Genomic DNA, 17,709 nt, shown 5'->3' with positions numbered 1-17,709 from the left:
GCACCACTGCCGACGGCGATCTGATTTTCCAAAACTCGTTTTTCCCACACTTTGAGGAGAAAACTGAGGAGGAAAGAGAGGGCGTCCAGGTTCTTGTAATTGGAGAACCCACTTCATGTTTTGGAGGGTTGGAATCCCCTGAGAGGGTCTGCAGCCTGTTTCGACTTCAGTTTTGTACTGAACTGAGGAAGCTTCCTATAGGGAGGCTGTGTGTCTCGGTAGGTGGTTTGTGTGGTTCCCTGCTAAGGCATCAGTTTGACATAGGTGGTGTACACAATGCCTGGACATGCATGCCGAAGAAGAAGAAACCACTTTATTTGACACTGTATTCTTACAAAGAGCTTGTTCTCTGCATTAAACCCATGCTCTTGCATAGGAGCAGTGGGCGGCGGCAGCACCCGGGAACCAACTGCAGTTCTTTTCCTATTGCCCAACTGCCAGACGGGCATGCATACACTTACACAGACTCATTTACACACTCATGCACATACATGCTCACTTATTACCACACAAAAATGCATACAAACGGCTTAATTACTCACATATGTGTACATATATGTACACATACACACATACCATATGTACACACATAAACACACATGCCACGTGTGTGTGTGTATATATGTGTGTTGAAAGCTATTCATCAGGCCTTGTGATCATCAGAAACAGGGGTGTGGTAGTTGCCTAAATAGGCTGCTGTGAGAGGATGTGAGCATGTTGTGAGCCTCGGTTGTCACATGTTGGCATATGTCACATGTGTAACGACAGACGGGCCCTGTTCTGCTACACCAACATGCAACCTGCTCAGTTCCCCTTTTGTTGTTTTTTGTTTGCTTGAGCGATGCTATTTTCCTCATTTGATCATTGTGATACTGATCCAGGGTGCTAATCGTTTTTGCATTCATATTAATTAATCCGAGTGCAACATCCTAACACAGTCCAACATGTAACGGCAGGACAAAACCCTCCACTGCAACTTCTGTTATGTCACTCACAAGTCATATAATGACACGGGCCTTATCATTTTGCCCTGTTTGATTTTTTTTAAACTTTGGTAATCATATCATTGAATAAGCAATTTCATCATAATCAATAAAGCCTTGCAAAGGGCATCCAGGTGGTGTGGCAGTCTATTCCATTGCCTACCAACACGAGGATCGCCAGTTCGAATCCCCGTGTTACCTCCAGCTTGGTCAGGCATCCTACAGACACAATTGGCCGTGTCTGTGGGTGGGAAGCCAGATGTGGATATGTGTCCTGGCCGCTGCACTAGCGCCTCCTCTGGTCAGTCAAGGCACGTGTTCAGGGGGAAGGGAAACAGGGGGAATAGTGTGGTCCTCCTACGCGGTATGTCCCCCTGGTGAAACTCCTCACTGTCAGGTGAAAAGAAGTGGCTGGTGACTCCACATGTATCGGAGGAGGCATGTGGTAGTCTGCGGCCCTCCCCAGATCAGCAGAGGGGGTGGAGCAGCGACCGGGACGGCTTGAAGGAGTGGGGTAATTGGCCAAGTACAATTGGGGGGGGGGGGGTCCAAAAAAAAAAGGCCTTGCAAAAACCATATGAGATTTGCTGTCATGAATGTTGCGTATCTAGAAAAAGCAGGATATCTGTGCCACATATTGTTTTCCAATCGGTTGGCCAACCCCTAGTGTTTGATGCATCCCAATAATTGCCCCTCTGGGATGAATAAAGCTTTTTGCATTTATGTGTGAGTGTGTAAGTCAGTGAAATTGATAGGAGAATCAGTAGTCCCCAACACTCACACAACTGCAGCCACACACGGGCACACACAATCGAGGAAGTATTTAAAGCCGTCCTTCATCCTTCAGCTCTGCAGACTTTGGACACTTGCATGTGTCAGGGGGCGCCATATGTCCAGAGAGGCTGAAAGGAGACGGGAGTGGGATTTAGAAATGTGTCAAATGTGTAGACAGCTGCTTTTCTCCTTGGCATTTTTCCTTTACTTTCTGTACTTCCAGTCTCCATTTTCCCTTCGAATCTTTATATCTCTTTTTTCTCCCTTCTCCCCCTCTTCTGCTTTCTGTCTCTGTTTGGCCCATTGCCCACCTTTGCTGAAAGATTTCATGTCGGGGTATCTGGGTAGCGTAGCGGTCTATTCTGTTGCCTACCAACACAGGGATCGTCGGTTCGAATCCCCGTGTTGCCTCCGGCTTGGTTGGGCGTTCCTGCGGACACAATTGGCCGGGTCTGTGGGTGGGAAGCCGGATATGGGTATGTGTCCTGGTCACCGCACTAGCGCCTCTTCTGGTCGGTCGGAGCACCTGTTCGGGGGTGGGGAATGACAGCTTGATCCTCCCGTGCGCTACGTCCCCCTGGCGAAACTCCTCACTGTCAGGTGAAAAGAAGCAGCCGGCAACTCCACATGTGTCGGAGGAGGCATGTGGTAGTCTGCAGCCCTCCCCGGATCAGCAGAGGGGGTGGAGCAGCGACCGGGACGGCTCGGAAGAGCGGGGTAATTGGCCGGATACAATTGGGGAGGAAGAGGGGGTAAAAAATCCAAAAAAAAATAAAAGATTTCATGTCATTTGCTGCAGCCATTTTCCCATATAGTTGCTGACAGACAGACGGACAGACAAACAAATGGCGCCGCTCCCTGCCTATGCGTTTCAGTCGTTCACCTCGTCTTTGTCCAAGCTTGTCAGGAGTTTAACCTAAGATTGTAATCCTTAGTGTAAACCCAAGATCATCATCAGCATATTATTAAGAGGTCTTTATAAAGATACAGAAGGCCATTAAAGACTATTTTGTGAGCGTAAAGCCCCTGGAATTAACTGTCTCCCTCATATAATTGCTTCTAGACAAATTGGCCTGAGCAATTACTACATTTAGCATATAATTTGCATGGTAATAGGAAGGGATGTCACTCACCCTCTGACATACTCCTCTCCCTCAATTCTTCTCTCTTCTCTCTCGACCCCCCCCCCCGCTTCCCTTTTCACGATATAGTTTCTACTGTCCCCAACCACCCCACCCCACCACCACACCCTGCTTGTATAAAACAGGGTGTTGTTGGTTGGGGTCAGCTGAGTGGGGGCAATAATATTCATCTTTTTGTTTTTTATGTGTGACGTGTCTGTGGCCTACAAAACCTGGTGGAATTCAACTAGTGTTGGTATATCTGTTACAGGGAATGCGGTTATTATATTTGCACAGAAATGCTGAGATTTCATCCAGGACTGGTGTCTTTCATCAAAATGGAAAAAAAAATGCATTCAAGTGTCCTACTCTACATATGCTTAACTGTGAACGGGAGAGTGTTAGAAGAGAAGAAGAGGTGAAAGGGAGACACCGCTGTGCGCTCCTTTAGGAGGGTTTCTGGAGCTTCTGCAGATGTGTGGTTGAGCTTTATTGCTCGATGCTTTAACTTAATGAGAAATCCTCAAAATTCTTCGCTGGCTGCCAAGTTGTGTAGTAATTAAGTGAGACCTGGTAGTTGTGTTTCATTGTTAGTCCTGCCTGGCAGAAGTCTAACATGTTCTTCAAAACGCACACACACACACACACACACACACACACACACACACACACACACACACACACACACACACACACACACACACATACACACACTTTGCAGACTGGGGTTTGGTGCCACCATCTGTTCAACTATCTAGCATGACCTTAATAATTGGTCGTCTAAAAGCAATTACATTTTCGTAGGACCTGATTTAACTTTCATTATTTGGGACGTCTTCTGTTCAAATGCAGTAATTGTTTGAACAGAAGAACAGTAACTTTTGTTAAGATGTGAAACAGCACAAGTGAGGATCCAAATTAAGTGAGGATGTTTATTAAAACTGACACATTCACACAGCGTATACTATCCCACACCCTTAATATTTCTTCCTTTGTCCCTGCTCTCTCTCTCCCCACTCTGTCTCCTCTCTCCTTGCCTCATCTTCTCCACAGATGGACCATGACCCCAGGAACCCCGCCTACATTGCCACCCAGGGCCCTCTTCCATCAACGGTGGCAGATTTCTGGCAGGTAAGATCACACACACACACACACACACACACACACACACACACACACACACACACACACACACACACACACACACACACACACACACACACTCACTCACAAAAACACACAGAGAATTGGGGACACATTCGTATTGACACACACGGGCGGCACAGTGATGCAGTGGTTAGCACGGTCACCTCACAGCAAGAAGGTCCTGGGTTCGAGCCCTAGGGTAGTCCAACCTTAGGGGTCATCCCGGGTCGTCCTCTGTGTGGAGTTTGCATGTTCTCCCCGTGTCTGCGTGGGTTTCCTCCGGGGGCTCTGGTTTCATCCCACAGTCCAAAGACATGAGGTCAGATGAATTGGCCGTACTAAATGTGTGTGTGGTGGTGGTGGGGTGGGGGGCTGTCCAGGGTGTCTCCCCGCCTGCCACCCAATGACTGCTGGGATAGGCTCCAGCATCCCCGCGACCCCGAGAGCAGGATAAGCGGTTTGGATAATGGATCGATGGACATACACACACACACACACACACACACACACACACACACACACACACACACACACACACACACACACACACACACACACACACACACACACACACACACAAACACACACACACACAAGGGTTGGGTGCAAACATTTCACAACCAGATTTCACAACCACATATTTATTACACAGGGACGCCATCATACAGATGTGCACAAATACACACTGTCACACGAAAACTAAAATCAAAACACCCTCCTCTTTTTATCAAGACTCGGAGTGGTTTATGAGGTTTATGGGGGGCTACGAGCCACACAGACACCTCGGCCCCTCCTGTCAGTCTTATCCCACGGCCCTGCCAGTCCAGCCCACAGACACACGGTTCATACTGGGGATGACATCAGCGCTTTTTCCTGCCGCTACAGCTCGTGAATTGGGTTTGAAACTTGGGAGCGAGGGATCGATAAGTTATTCTGGCTCTGGCGTGGCGGCGGTGGTGGTGGGAGGGAGGGGGAGAGAGGGGGAGTCAAACAAATGCTGTCGCTCCTGCTTTTCCTAAATGGGTCGCAGAGACTGACTCGAGGTAGAAAATGCCCGGCCCAGCAGGGGGTGGGGATGCATCTAGAGTGGTATTTGCAAGGTGGGGGGTAGCCACTTCACTAACCCCACCTCCACCCCCACCCATTCTCTCGCCTTCCTCTCATCTCTCCCACACACTCGCCTCACTAATCCCTCTCCCACTCCGGACTCTCAGAGAATGGAGGCAGCGGGGAGGGGACATTCTCTGTCCATTCTCTCGCCGTCTCACACACACACACACACAAACACCCGCAGACTAAGTTTTTTTTTCTCCATCTTCTTTACCTCTGCTAGCAACGCCTTCTTCTCCTCCTTCTGGACTTGGTGGGGGTCTTAACAGAAATGTCTATTCACCTCTTCACTCACAGCAAAGGGCTTTCTGTCTTCCACCTCATCTCTCTCTCTCTCTTTCACTTTTTAATCGCGGTGTTCTTTTATTTGCTTAACAGAATGTGGGTTTGTCTTGTCCAAGTATTCAGTTGATCACATGAACAATAACAGCAGCAATTGCATAAAAAGTAAATAAAACCAAGTTAATCACATATATTTGATAATATATACTAATACACACACACACACACACACACACACACTGATGAGCCAAAACATTATGACCACCTGCCCAATATTGCTGTTGGTCCTCCGCGTGCCACAAAACGGCTCCAACCCACTGAGGCATGGATTCTACAAGACCCCTGAAGGTGTCGTGTGGTATCTCTTTCTTCTCACTATTTATTTCCAATTGATCCCCCTCTCTCTCTGACATTCTCACCCCACAGTTATTAGAAATGCTCTCAGAGCTCAGCCTTTACCCACTTGGCCTCTGGTCCTGTTCCCGTTCAACCTCCATCAGCACAAACTGCCTTGCATTGTCTCCTAATCAGAAATAAACAGTGTTATTAAACCATATGTTACCAAACCACCGACATGCTCCCATAGAGCATCTCAGCGGCCAGCAGTAGAAGCCTGTGGTTACTGGGCAGCTCACAGGTATGAATGTGATGCTGTCCACGTATGAATAAAATGATGCCGGCCATGAATGAAGAAAAGTTAAAAAAAATAAATTTTCAACAAATACTGATATCTAAAGAAAGAAACTTTCCCCCTCAGCAATGACAATTTCTGGGGCGTCTGGATTGTGTAGCGGTCTATTCCGTTGCCTACCAACACTGGGATCACCAGCTCGAATCCCCATGTTACCTCCAGCTTGGTCGGACGTCCCTACAGACACAATTGGCTGTGTCTGCAGGTGGGAAGCCGGATGTAGGTATGTGTCCTGGTCGCTGCACTAGCACCTCCTCTGGTCGGTCGGGGGTGCCTGTTTGGGGGGAGAGGGGCAACTGGGGGAAATAGTGTGATCCTCCCACATGCTACATCCCGCTGGCGAAACTTCTGACTGTCAGGTAAAAAGAGGCGGCTGGCGACTCCACATGTATCGGAGGAGACATGTAGTAGTCTGCAGCCCTCCCCGGATCGGCAGAGGCGGTGGAGCAGCAACCAGGACGGCTCAGAGAGTGGGGTGATTGGCCAGGTACAATTGGGGAGAAAAAGGGGGGGAAATCCCCCAAAAAGAAAAAAAACATTGAAAATGTCATCAATTGAGCCAATGCGCTACTTTTAAAACAGCAACATGAGTTGAGATCCACAAAACACACTTCGTAAAGCTGCGCTATGCAGTTTCCAACCACTAAATGTCAGACCGTCACAGCTAAGTCACCTCCCCACCCCTCCCTCCTTGTCTCTTCCCAGATTTTACCATAGAAAACAGCACGTGCTCACTATCCATCTCTTCATCGTTTAGCGCTCGCCACTTGTCCAATACAAGGGTGATATTCACTGGTGTGTTAACCCTGGTTTAGTCTGGCGGCCTCTGAGATGCATTGTCTGGATCCCCCCCCCCCCCCGGTCTCCCTGGTTGATTTTTGAATCTCTTCACCATTCACTGTCTTTTTTTTCTCTTTTTTTTTACTGTCTGCCATTTTGTGCTGAACGGGTAGCTGTAGCATCCTGAACTTGTGACTTGCGAGCGGCTGATCCACAGTTTGATGGGTTGAGATCGGTTGAGAGAATGAGGGACTCAACCAGAGAGGGAGGTTTTTGCTGGACTGGCAAAACCGAACGCGCGAGCTGGAAATGGAAAGCTGTAAACTGGGGTGTCGGTGCTCAGTGGGCTCAGCAGCACTCGCAGTCCGTTCACATCACATGGAGTCATTTGATTCACCGTTGACATCAAAAATATTGCTTGATGTGGTTTGAAAGGGGACTGGCGCGTGGAGCTGGGGAGGCATTTCAAAACCAACCGCTATCGGAGGCAATTAAATCTCTGCGGAGGTGCGGTGTGGCTGCACAACAAGCGCGGCGGCCATCGCGGGTGTCTAATGTATTGTATTGTTTTATGGCCTCCATTAACATCTGACTGTTACCCCTCAGTGTTCAATGGATCTCCAGAGCCTCCCAGCCCTCAGCCCCCACAGTACCACCTCCTCCAGTAACCAGCTGAAAGAATATGACTGCCAGCAGGAGAAATATGGCATTACAGTCAGTCTACTTCTGTAACGACTCAGTTGGGAGAGGAAACGGCCCTAACAGCAATTTCATTTTCAGCCTGCTCCGCTCGGTCAACCTGCACTTCGCTGCAGTTTTCCACTAAAGTTTCTTACGATCTTGAGACTTCTGCGCTTAAGGGGAAAAAAAAGCCCTATTTGGAAAATGTGAGTTCACTCCTCGAAGTGATAGATGGCACAATCTAAAAAGAAATGATGAGTATAGCTTCGATCATTTGTGCTTCTCAGCCATGTGTGGTTAAGGCCTTAAAAGAGTCAGCAGGCTTTCATTCCAGCCAAACACTCCTGACATCTGGATTTACCAACCGGCTCCCTCCAAGCTGGTGGAAGCCACACTGCTTTTTGGAATGAGATGGTTCCCTTCTTTGGTTGAAGTGAAAACGAGCATGTGTGTAGCTCCTCAACGAAATGTAGTTGGAGACATGCATAAGGGTAACTTGAGGCTTTGATTAGCAAAAGCTTGACTAGACATGTTCGCTAAATGTCGATTCTGAAGTAGTGCTTTGTTCAGTTTTTCAAAGGAGCTAAATTGTTTGTGGTGAAATATCCTGCAGTGATGGGTCTCTCCAGCAGTGCTAGTGATCAAGCTTTGTTATCCCAAAAAAAATGAAACGTTTTTGGATGAGAATAAGCACAAATCTAAACAACACAATGGTAATGCAGCGCTGGTTTGCAGCTTGCTAAAGACGAAGGAGAAAAATAAAACAACCACTGCTTGTGGGAGAGAACTCAGGCTTATTTCCTATCTGTCCCCCCAACTACACACAAAGAAGGGGCCTTCAAAGACCAAGAGAGCCACCACACAGTACGTCAGCACGTCTGCATTGTCACAGTGCAAACACCGGTTCACCCGTTGTGACAAAATGGCCGTTTCTTTGTGTGCAGATGGTGTGGGAGAATGGCTGCGTGGTCATTGTTATGCTGACGCCCCTGGTTGAGAGCGGCGTGAAGCAGTGCTATCACTACTGGCCGGACGAGGGGTCCAACCTCTACCACATCTACGAGGTGAGTGGTCTGCGCCCAGGCCGTGCGTAGGCTTGGACACGGCTCCTCGGAGTCCTAACAAAGCTTATGTTTGTAGCATCCTGTTCGCCTGGCTGTCTTTATGTCTGTCTTTTTCTGCCTGCTCATCTTCTTTTTTTTGTGTGTGTGTGTGTCATTCTTGTCTCATATTCCTCGACTTGAAATGTTTCTAGTGAAAATATAAACGTACCGGAGGGAAAATATCCTGATTGTTATAGTTTTTTCTTCATCTGAGAAATACAGCATTAATTATTTTTGGATCATTAGCTTCTGAACTGTGTCTCTTAACCCCCCGCCCCAATAATGAAATTTAAAAAAAAAGAAAACTAGTAGAAATGGATAGTAAAAGTACTGCTGCATTTAAGACATGCAGTATAGCATTATAAGTGCAATTTCAGAAGTATGAGCACTATGTGATATTGAGCGGCATGTCTCAGGTGTTTTATTTTACATCTTGCTGTTATCTCATGAACTGGATGTTTGGAAACCGATAACAAGCAGTGATACTACAATAAATCAAGAACGTATTCAGAGCTTACGTCGTGATTTGAGTAAGGCGAGTGTTTCTAGGGAGCAAAAGTTGAGAAGTATGGGAAAAATTGCCTAAATCTACTCTGGACTCAGCAGTGTGTGGAATAAAGATGAGGTCTTATTTTCACTTTTCTTTCCCTCTGGGGGTTTCATTTCCAATCTATAGTAGTTTGCATGATATATAACACTGCATCACCAGTAAATATTAGTGGTGGACTTCCAGAAAGTGCCAATGTAGATTTGATTTCTAGTGCTTTTTGATCATTTAAATCTATTTCTGGGAAGTGTGTGTGTATGTATGCGCCTGCATGCTGTGCATGTGTGTGTGCGTGCATGAATGAGTTTCATTTCATGCATATGTGTGCCTATGTGGCCGTGCATGTATATTTCTATGTGCATGCCCACATGTCTGTCTGTGGGCATGCACATACTTTGCCTTTGTGCACCCCTGTGTGCATTTGCATGTATATGTATGCCTGTATATGTGTGTTTACTGTGTTGTTCACCCCGTTATAGGTCAACCTGGTGTCGGAACACATCTGGTGTGATGACTTCCTGGTTCGTAGTTTCTACCTGAAGAACATGCAGACGAACGAGACACGCACCGTCACACAGTTCCACTTCCTCACCTGGCTCAACCAGCACGTCCCAGAATCCAGCCGCTCGCTGCTGGACTTCCGCAGGTAGGGAACTCACAATAAAGCTGCAGTCCAGAGAGCTGTGGTTTTGTTAAATTTACTGGCACACTTGTGGTGACACTGATACCTGCTGCGTTTTTAACCAGTCTTCAGTCCCCAGACATCCATTTATAATCAAACAGCAACGCCACAGCAACCACAGTGCTGCACATTACTCACCCCAAAAAAAAAATTTTTTTTTTTTTACATGATTGAAAGCTGAGTTTAAGCTATTTATGTGAGAAGAGCCTGAACTGCCATGTCTACTTGTTGGCCACAGCAATGCGATTTCTTCTTCAAACTCACCACCTGCTGTTTTCCTCCCCATTTGGCTGTTATGGTGAAGCTGTAAAATGCCAGTGCACCGTGTCATTTTCCTGAGAAGGATCGACCCCACTGTAAACGTCAGAAACTACAAAAACGTTCATGATTTTAGGGGCGTCCGGGTAGCATAGTGGTCTATTCCGTTGTCTATCAACACAGGGATCAACCGTTCAAATCCCCGTGTTACCTCCGGCTTGGTCAGGCATCCATACAGACACAATTGGCCATGTCTGCGGGTGGGAAGCCAGATGTGGGTATGTGTCCTGGTCGCTGCACTAGCACCTCCTCTGGTCGGTCGGGGCACCTGTTTGGAGGGGAGGGGGAACTGGAGGGAATAGTGTGATCCTCCCATGTGCTACATCCCCCTGGTGAAACTCCTCACTGTCAGGTGAAAAGAAGCGGCCGGCGCCTCCACATGTATCGGAGGAGGCACGTGGTAGTGTGCAGCCCTCCCTGTCCCAGCAGAGGCGGTAGAGCAGTGACCGGGACGGCTCAGAGGAGCGGGGTAATTGGCTTGGTGCAACTGGGGAGAAAAAATCCACGAAAAAAAAAAGTGTTCATGATTTGGATATTCGAGGACTGGCTATTGCCTCAAATATGCCAAAGATTGCGATTATCAAGAAGACATTTGTTCACATGTCTTCAGAATCGTAGCTTTAAGGGGTGTCCAGGTGGTATGGCGGTCTATTCTGTTGCCTACCAACACAGGGATCAGCAGTTCAAATCCTCGTGTTAGCTCCGGCCTGGTCGAGCGTCCCTACAGACACAATTTGCCGTGTCTGCATGTGGGAAGCTGGATATGGGTATGTGTCCTGGTTGCTGCACTAGCATCTCCTCTGGTTGGTCGGGGTGCCTGTTTGGGAGGGAGGGGGAACTGGGCGGAATAGCTTGATCCTCCCACGCGCTACGTCCCCCTGGCGAAACTCCTCACTGTCAGGTGAAAAGAAGCGGCTGGCGACTCCACATATATTGGAGGAATTGAAGAAATGTATGGGAAGCCCTCTTAATTTAACAAACAGGTGCACTTTTTAAACCTGGACCTCATTGAACTATTGTTTAAAATTACTCTTCAAATACTTCACCCATTGCTCAGGTATTTAGACACTTACCAACCACGTCACTAAATCTTTTCAATGGGCTTCAGTACTGATCAACAGAGCAATTGTATGGGCCTAAAAAAAACATGATATACAGTATCTTGTCGAAAACAAGATACATGTCTCACAATATAGTAAGACATGCTGCTACATTCCAAAAATAGCTATCAAGTTAAAATCAATACATTTTAACAATTTTGTATACATGCAAATTGAATCGGTTCATTTGGATACAATGTTTGAAAGAGAAACGTTTCATCACTCATCTAAGTGACCCCTTGAGTCTCAACTGACTGCAGGTATCCCCACCCTTAGAAACAATACGGTGGCATAACGACCGAAACCAACGATCAGTTTCATAGGCAAATATGGTGTGACCATTAGCTAAAGTTACAATGGTCATGTGTACTATTCACAGAGGATTTGGGAATGTTTGCAATCACATTATTGTAAGATGGCGACAGATGTACTTAGTGATGAAACGTCTCTCTCAATAAACGTCGTGTCCAGGTGAACTGATTCAACTTTCTGTGATTTCCTTACCCGGATTATTGAGCATGCAAAAAGAAACAGTTCAGTAATGTTGTAAATTTTTCAGTACTGAGGAAGTTTTTTTTCCTAAATGATGTCCAACCACATTTTAATGAGGTCTGGGTTAAAAAAAAAATTTTTTTTTTTAAAGTGAATCCATCCTTTACAAGTTGAAAAAAAAATAATTTTCTAAAAGAGCTCTTGTGGAAAAATAGCCGGCTCGCTCGCAAGATGAGTCACTTCTCACGAGGACTGGCTGAGGATCCAGTTTTTCCACCTTATGCACCTCCTTTTGTCTTCTTTTTGTTTATCGGCGGAGCGCCTCCAGCTTCTCGTATTTAAAACAGTCTGTTTGTAGGTTGAGATATTTTCTCTGTTAATGAAACGAGGCCAGTGAAACGGCTGCAGACAGACGTGGTAGATGAGGATCTGTGGGTCAGGGCAGTGCACCTTTCACAAGGTTTGTGTTTGTAAAGAAGTCGATGCCATATTTGCCCCAGGCCTAAGACAGTGGGAGAGAAGTCGTCTGGTGTGCTGGGGCAGGAGATAGTATTTCTTTTTAAAGATTTTGTCTTGCTTTTATTCGGATGCTAAGAAGGTTGAGAAAGGGTAACGGAGCAGAGCAGACCAAAGAGCTGTGTGTCTGGCGCTCAGGACGGGACGCATCTCTTCAGGGTTTTTTTCCTCCTTGTTCAAGCAGGAAGAAAAGCGGGGAAAACCGCTGAGTGGTGGAGACAGAAAGGGTAACAGGGCCACTCTACCCACCTAAACCAGCAGGGCTTTTGGAGGTTGCTGAAGCATGGTGGTTGATTCTTAACCATTTCCCAAACTCCGGACACGGTTCATTAACATCAAAACCTGGGCCTCCTCTCAGGATCTCGGCTTTGATTCAGTGACACCGAGGTGCAGACCGAATCAAAAAATGAAACCCTTTAAAGACCCGAGGCATTATCTGGTCAAGACCAGTGTTATTTGCGAAGCATTGTGGGAATTATGCTGGGGTGATCTTTTATCTGTGGCGGCCTCACACTGCCCTCCCCTCTGATCTTCTTTAAACTGACCTACTGTATTGCCTATTAGGTGAAAACCTCCCTCTCTCCTCTGTGCAATTTTCTCAAAATGATAGACTTAACAAATATATAGAAGGCCTGGTCTCGCCATTAAGTGGGAGAGATAAGATATCAAAAGTTTGTGGTCAAAGCTATTAGAAAGAGGTCTGGCGGGGGCGTCGCCAGCCGCCATCAGCGAGAAATATTGCCTTTACTCACAGGGCAACAGGGTCAGGATGCAGTGAAGAAAGCACAGGAGAAGCTATTTGTTCGGTTTTATGACCGGCGATACGCAACTTGTACAATACCAGGCTTCGTGCTTTGTTTTTTTTTTTCCTGCATTTCTTTCTTCCATCTAAATGGGTTGAGATGGCCGAAATCCTGTGCTGTCTCTCCTTCTGGACTTCGCCTGTGACTGACTGCATGTCGGCATGTTTTGTTTTTTTGTTTGTTTGTATGTTTTGAGGTTTATAACACGACTCACCGTTAATCAAGCCAAAGCGTTCTTCATGTTCTCGGTCTCTCTCTCTCTCTCGCTCTCTCACGTTCTCCTTTTTTACCAGCTAACTAGCGGTTGCCAGTGTCATTTTTGTGATGTTGCAGCTAGTAATATGAGCCCAGTTGCATAGTCACAAAAGTGATCATTGGAGACTGTGACTCTGCAACCACGGGGCTTCCTGGACCCTCCCTCTCCTCCCCCCTTTTTCACCTCTCCTCTCTCTCTCTCTCCTTTCCCTCGGTCTTCTCGCCTCCCCTTGTTCTGATCCCTTCCCCTTCCTTTCTATTCCTCTCCACTACTCCACTCCTCTCCCGCGCTGCCCCCCACCCACCCACCCGCTCTGTCTTCTCTCATTCTCTCTTTCTCTCCCTCCTCGCTGAGCCAAGTGACCTGTGATGACCTTTTGCCTTTTGCTTGCTCATGGTTTGCTTGACTGCCCCTGCTACCCTCTCACCCTACCCCCTCCCTGTCTTTTCTCTCTCTCTCTCTCTCTCTCTCTCTCTCTCTCTCTCTCTCTCTCTCTCTCTCTCTCTCTCAATCCTCAGTTTTGAACCTTGTGAACCTTGTGAAGTGTTTCCCCTCTTTTGAATGCCCCCTCCCCCCCATTGGTGATCTTCTCCTGGCTGTATCTATGGTAACATCACTCTGGGTATCTGCACTGGGATCTGCCTTTTGATTCTTTTATCTTTAAATTGTGTCCTGCATTTTTTTCCTTTATGTTATTTCCTTTTTTCCTGCTGGGTTGTTGAAGTGTTGCTTTGAATGTTCACACTTTTTACCTAAGCAATTGTGAAAAAAAAATTCAAAAATTCTGTTTAATGGGTGATGACAAGGTTATCTGGCCAAAAATAGGCATCTGCTAGTCTTTGTGGGAAATGAGTAAAACAGTGCTTTTTTTCCCACAGGGTTTCAGTGATAGAGAAGAAACTTTGGAAATGCATTGAGAACTAATATGAATTACTTGACACTTTGTGTAGACTGACACTTAGCTATGCAATGACGTAGCCTGGTTGAGTGGTGTTTGTGATATTAATTACATGGTAGAATCATATCCAGTTATTGAGATATGCGGTCTAGTTGACATATCATAAATTATACAGCCCTTGTCAGCACACATCACTTTAAATATTGACCAAATTCTGCAAAATTAATGGAAGGCCTGGGAAAAGTATCGAATTCTAAAATGAAAAAGTTGTAAGACTCTCATCTTACCACAATTATTAATGTCTGGAAGAAAGTGCGCCACAGAAGTTTGGAAGGGAAAAGCAATTTTGGGGGTGTTTTAAGAACCGTTTTTTGCAATAACGTTTTGATCGTATTCGCCGAATAAATGACCTTGAAAAATCTGAACCGTGAAGTCGAAGAAGAACAAGACCAAAAGTTAGTGTTCAGAGGTTTTTCATGCCAGCAACCGGCAATCTATTATAGATCACACACAATGTTTGTCTTTTCATCACGTGCACATCCTCAATGTTGTTATTTAGTGATGTCATCATGAAAAAGAATCACAGATGACCCGCATCTGAAATCAAACTCATGGCGGCGTGCTAACCAAGCGTGCTTAGTAAGTGAAAGGAATTATGGGTAGGTGGACTGTTTGCCATGCTCTTTGATGAGTGATGCAAGGAGCTTGAAAGAATGTGTCACTCATCAGGAGAAATTTTAACCACAGCTTATGGAAACACACAAGGATTTTTTTTTAATGAATACATCCACCATATGGCAAATGTTCCTCCATGAGTTTAGAGGAAACGGCAAGCTTCCTGATCTCCTCACACTGTGTGATTCACGATGGGATTAGCAGGTCCTGCTTGTATAACTGTGTTATACAAGAGATCCCTAATGTGTGATGTGATGCTGTATGCTATTGTTACCCTGGATGCTAAACTCTGTTCTGTTTTGTGTTTTTTACAGAAAAGTTAACAAGTGCTACCGGGGACGCTCGTGTCCTATCATAGTCCACTGCAGGCAAGTACGCTGAAAATGTTGTTTTGTAATAGTAATACATTTCTTTGTAACACACTTTCTGTATCAAAATGTTCTAAACTGGAACTCTATATGGAACTATGTATATACATATATATACATATACATATATAAATATATATGTTTTTGTTTTTGATTTTTTGAAAACCATCAATAGTGTAGGTTTAGATGTAACTATAGGCCATCTTTTTACATCCCAATACTTTTTTCCATTGAGCTGAAATGCAGGTTGATCAGGAATCCCTTAACCAGGTATCAGAATGAAGACAGACTCAAAGGGAAACAATTTTCAGCACTTCAGAAACAACCATCCATTAGCAGCCATAACCCCGCCATTAGAAGACATAAGAATATTATATAATTAATCGCATAATTAATTAATATATAATTAATTAAATCATTATATACGAATATCAATATAATAATGTAGAATAATTATACAATATATTAGAAGACATAAGAATAGCCATTAGAAGACATAACCCTGAAGTCCTCTGTGTGTCTCTGAAGCAAGGCCGAAATTATGTGGAAATGTGTCTTCCACCGTCACCGGCAAGACAATCTGTGACTGTCTGTCATTCCGAAGCGTTCACTACAACAGCTGTATGTAGCATTGTTATTCACATTTCCTCATGCAATATTTCCATGTAGCCCACTGGAAGTAGCAGAAAACCAGGAAGTAAGGGTTGTAGTTTTTACGTTCGCAGATTATTGACCAGTAACATCACTGGTAGACATTTTTCCACACAGTTTTGGCATTTTAGAATCACAGAAGACTGCTCAGTATTATAGCTGCTAGTGGAGTGTTATCCCTGCAGCATACGTGCGTATATGGATGGATGGATGGATGGGTGGGTGGGTGGATGCATAGGTTAAGACTGAGAGAGAGAGAGAATATTGAAATTTTTTTTTTTTTCCTGCAAGATGTCTCTGGTCAAGTTTTCAAGCTGTGTTGCTATCTCTGCTGAGTGACTCTACCTTGTTTCAGAGCAAAAAAAGAGCCGTTCCTTAATGAAATGTAATCCACCCTTAGACCCAATCATCTCTGATTATAAAGGGTCGTCGTATGCACTAAGAACCAAGTTTTAAAGGTCTGTGTATGCAGGTAGCGCTTGAAGTCATCAAAACATGTGATAATACTTTTTTCAGTAAGAGATACAATAAAGGCATATATACAAGTTCCCTCTGTCACATTATTAATGAACTAACCAAGACACAATTCAGGGGAAAGTGTCGGCGTTGGTGTTCTGTGTTCATTAGAAATGGAACATGGCTGGGTGCCAAGTGTCGGCACTCCTATTGGCTCCGAGTTGACTTTCTCATCCATTCTTGTCGTCACTTATCGGTTTTGGGAAGACAAGCCTGTTAAACAGGAGAAAAATGAACCACAACTCGTAATTCGACTTGACAAACTGTCCACAGAGCTGAGTAACTTTTAATTGGAGACACTTTAAAGTTGTCTGTGTGTTTGTCAGAGGGAGAGGAGAGGAGCACAGAGGAAGAGACAGGGCTGCAACTGTCCCTTAAACCGTGTGTGTGTGTGTGTGTGTCTGCGTGTGTGTGTCTGAAATCATGTCTGCGTCTCCTCGTCCCCTCAGGACGTTGCTCGGACCACTGAGATGTAATTAAATTGTTATTTAAGGGAGAAATCTGTCAAAATGCTTCGCAGCAACATCTTGGCGATTGCAGCGAAACTAAAAGCCCAGCACGTATAAAGATGGATGCTATATCTGTCTACCACTCAGCGAAATCATCTATCATTTAATACTTTATAAAGACATCTAGCTGTACATTACTACACTTCTAAACTACTACTAGCTCGCTAAACTTTTCGGTCACCAGCCGCAATTTCTGGTCCACCCCCAAATTTCACTGGCAGCACTCTGAATTTCACCAAAATGCAAAAAGGAATATAATCACCAACTGGATTGTTGTTGAACCAGAAAGGTTGTGAGTGAAGTGGATTAAATCACCACAGAGAAAAGCCAATCCAGTGAGTATATATATATATATATATGGGTGATGGTAATCTAGACGTTATACAACTCGGCGCTCTAATGAAGGGGACTGAATCTGGAGGCTGAAATGAACTTGTCCAACCAGCTGCCTTCCGGTAGTTATCAAACTGAGTTATGAGGTTCTCGCTGTACAGAGCAGAGCAATGATGTGACAACCTGGAGGAACAGTCAGCCACATGCAGCACCGACAAGGGAAGCCTACCCCCCCTCTCCCTCTCTCCCTCTCTCTCTCTCTTCCCTGTCTCTCTTCTAACCCTCCCTTTTCCTCTCCCTCTTCCCCTCTCTTTCTCTATTCTCCCTCTCTTTTCTTCCTGTCTCTCTTCCTCTCCCTCATTCCCCTCTCACCT

At 45.5% G+C, this 17,709-nt stretch overlaps 1 protein-coding gene across 1 annotated transcript in view; it reads left to right on the top strand.

Annotated features, from left to right (window-relative positions):
• Positions 1 to 17,709, top strand: part of LOC130123944 (receptor-type tyrosine-protein phosphatase N2-like) — a 269,323-nt gene that overhangs the window by 235,873 nt on the left and 15,741 nt on the right. Inside the window, exons 17-20 of the mRNA XM_056293277.1 lie at positions 3,932 to 4,009; positions 8,513 to 8,632; positions 9,698 to 9,864; positions 15,273 to 15,326. Of these exons, the coding sequence (XP_056149252.1) occupies positions 3,932 to 4,009; positions 8,513 to 8,632; positions 9,698 to 9,864; positions 15,273 to 15,326 (419 nt within the window). The remainder of the gene's footprint in view (positions 1 to 3,931; positions 4,010 to 8,512; positions 8,633 to 9,697; positions 9,865 to 15,272; positions 15,327 to 17,709) is intronic.

Source organism: Lampris incognitus, chromosome 14, assembly GCF_029633865.1.
Source record: "Lampris incognitus isolate fLamInc1 chromosome 14, fLamInc1.hap2, whole genome shotgun sequence".
In the NCBI taxonomy this organism is placed as follows: Eukaryota; Metazoa; Chordata; class Actinopteri; order Lampriformes; family Lampridae; genus Lampris; species Lampris incognitus.
The sequence above is the reverse complement of the archived record's forward strand: the minus strand, read 5'-3'. Positions and strand labels throughout refer to the sequence as shown.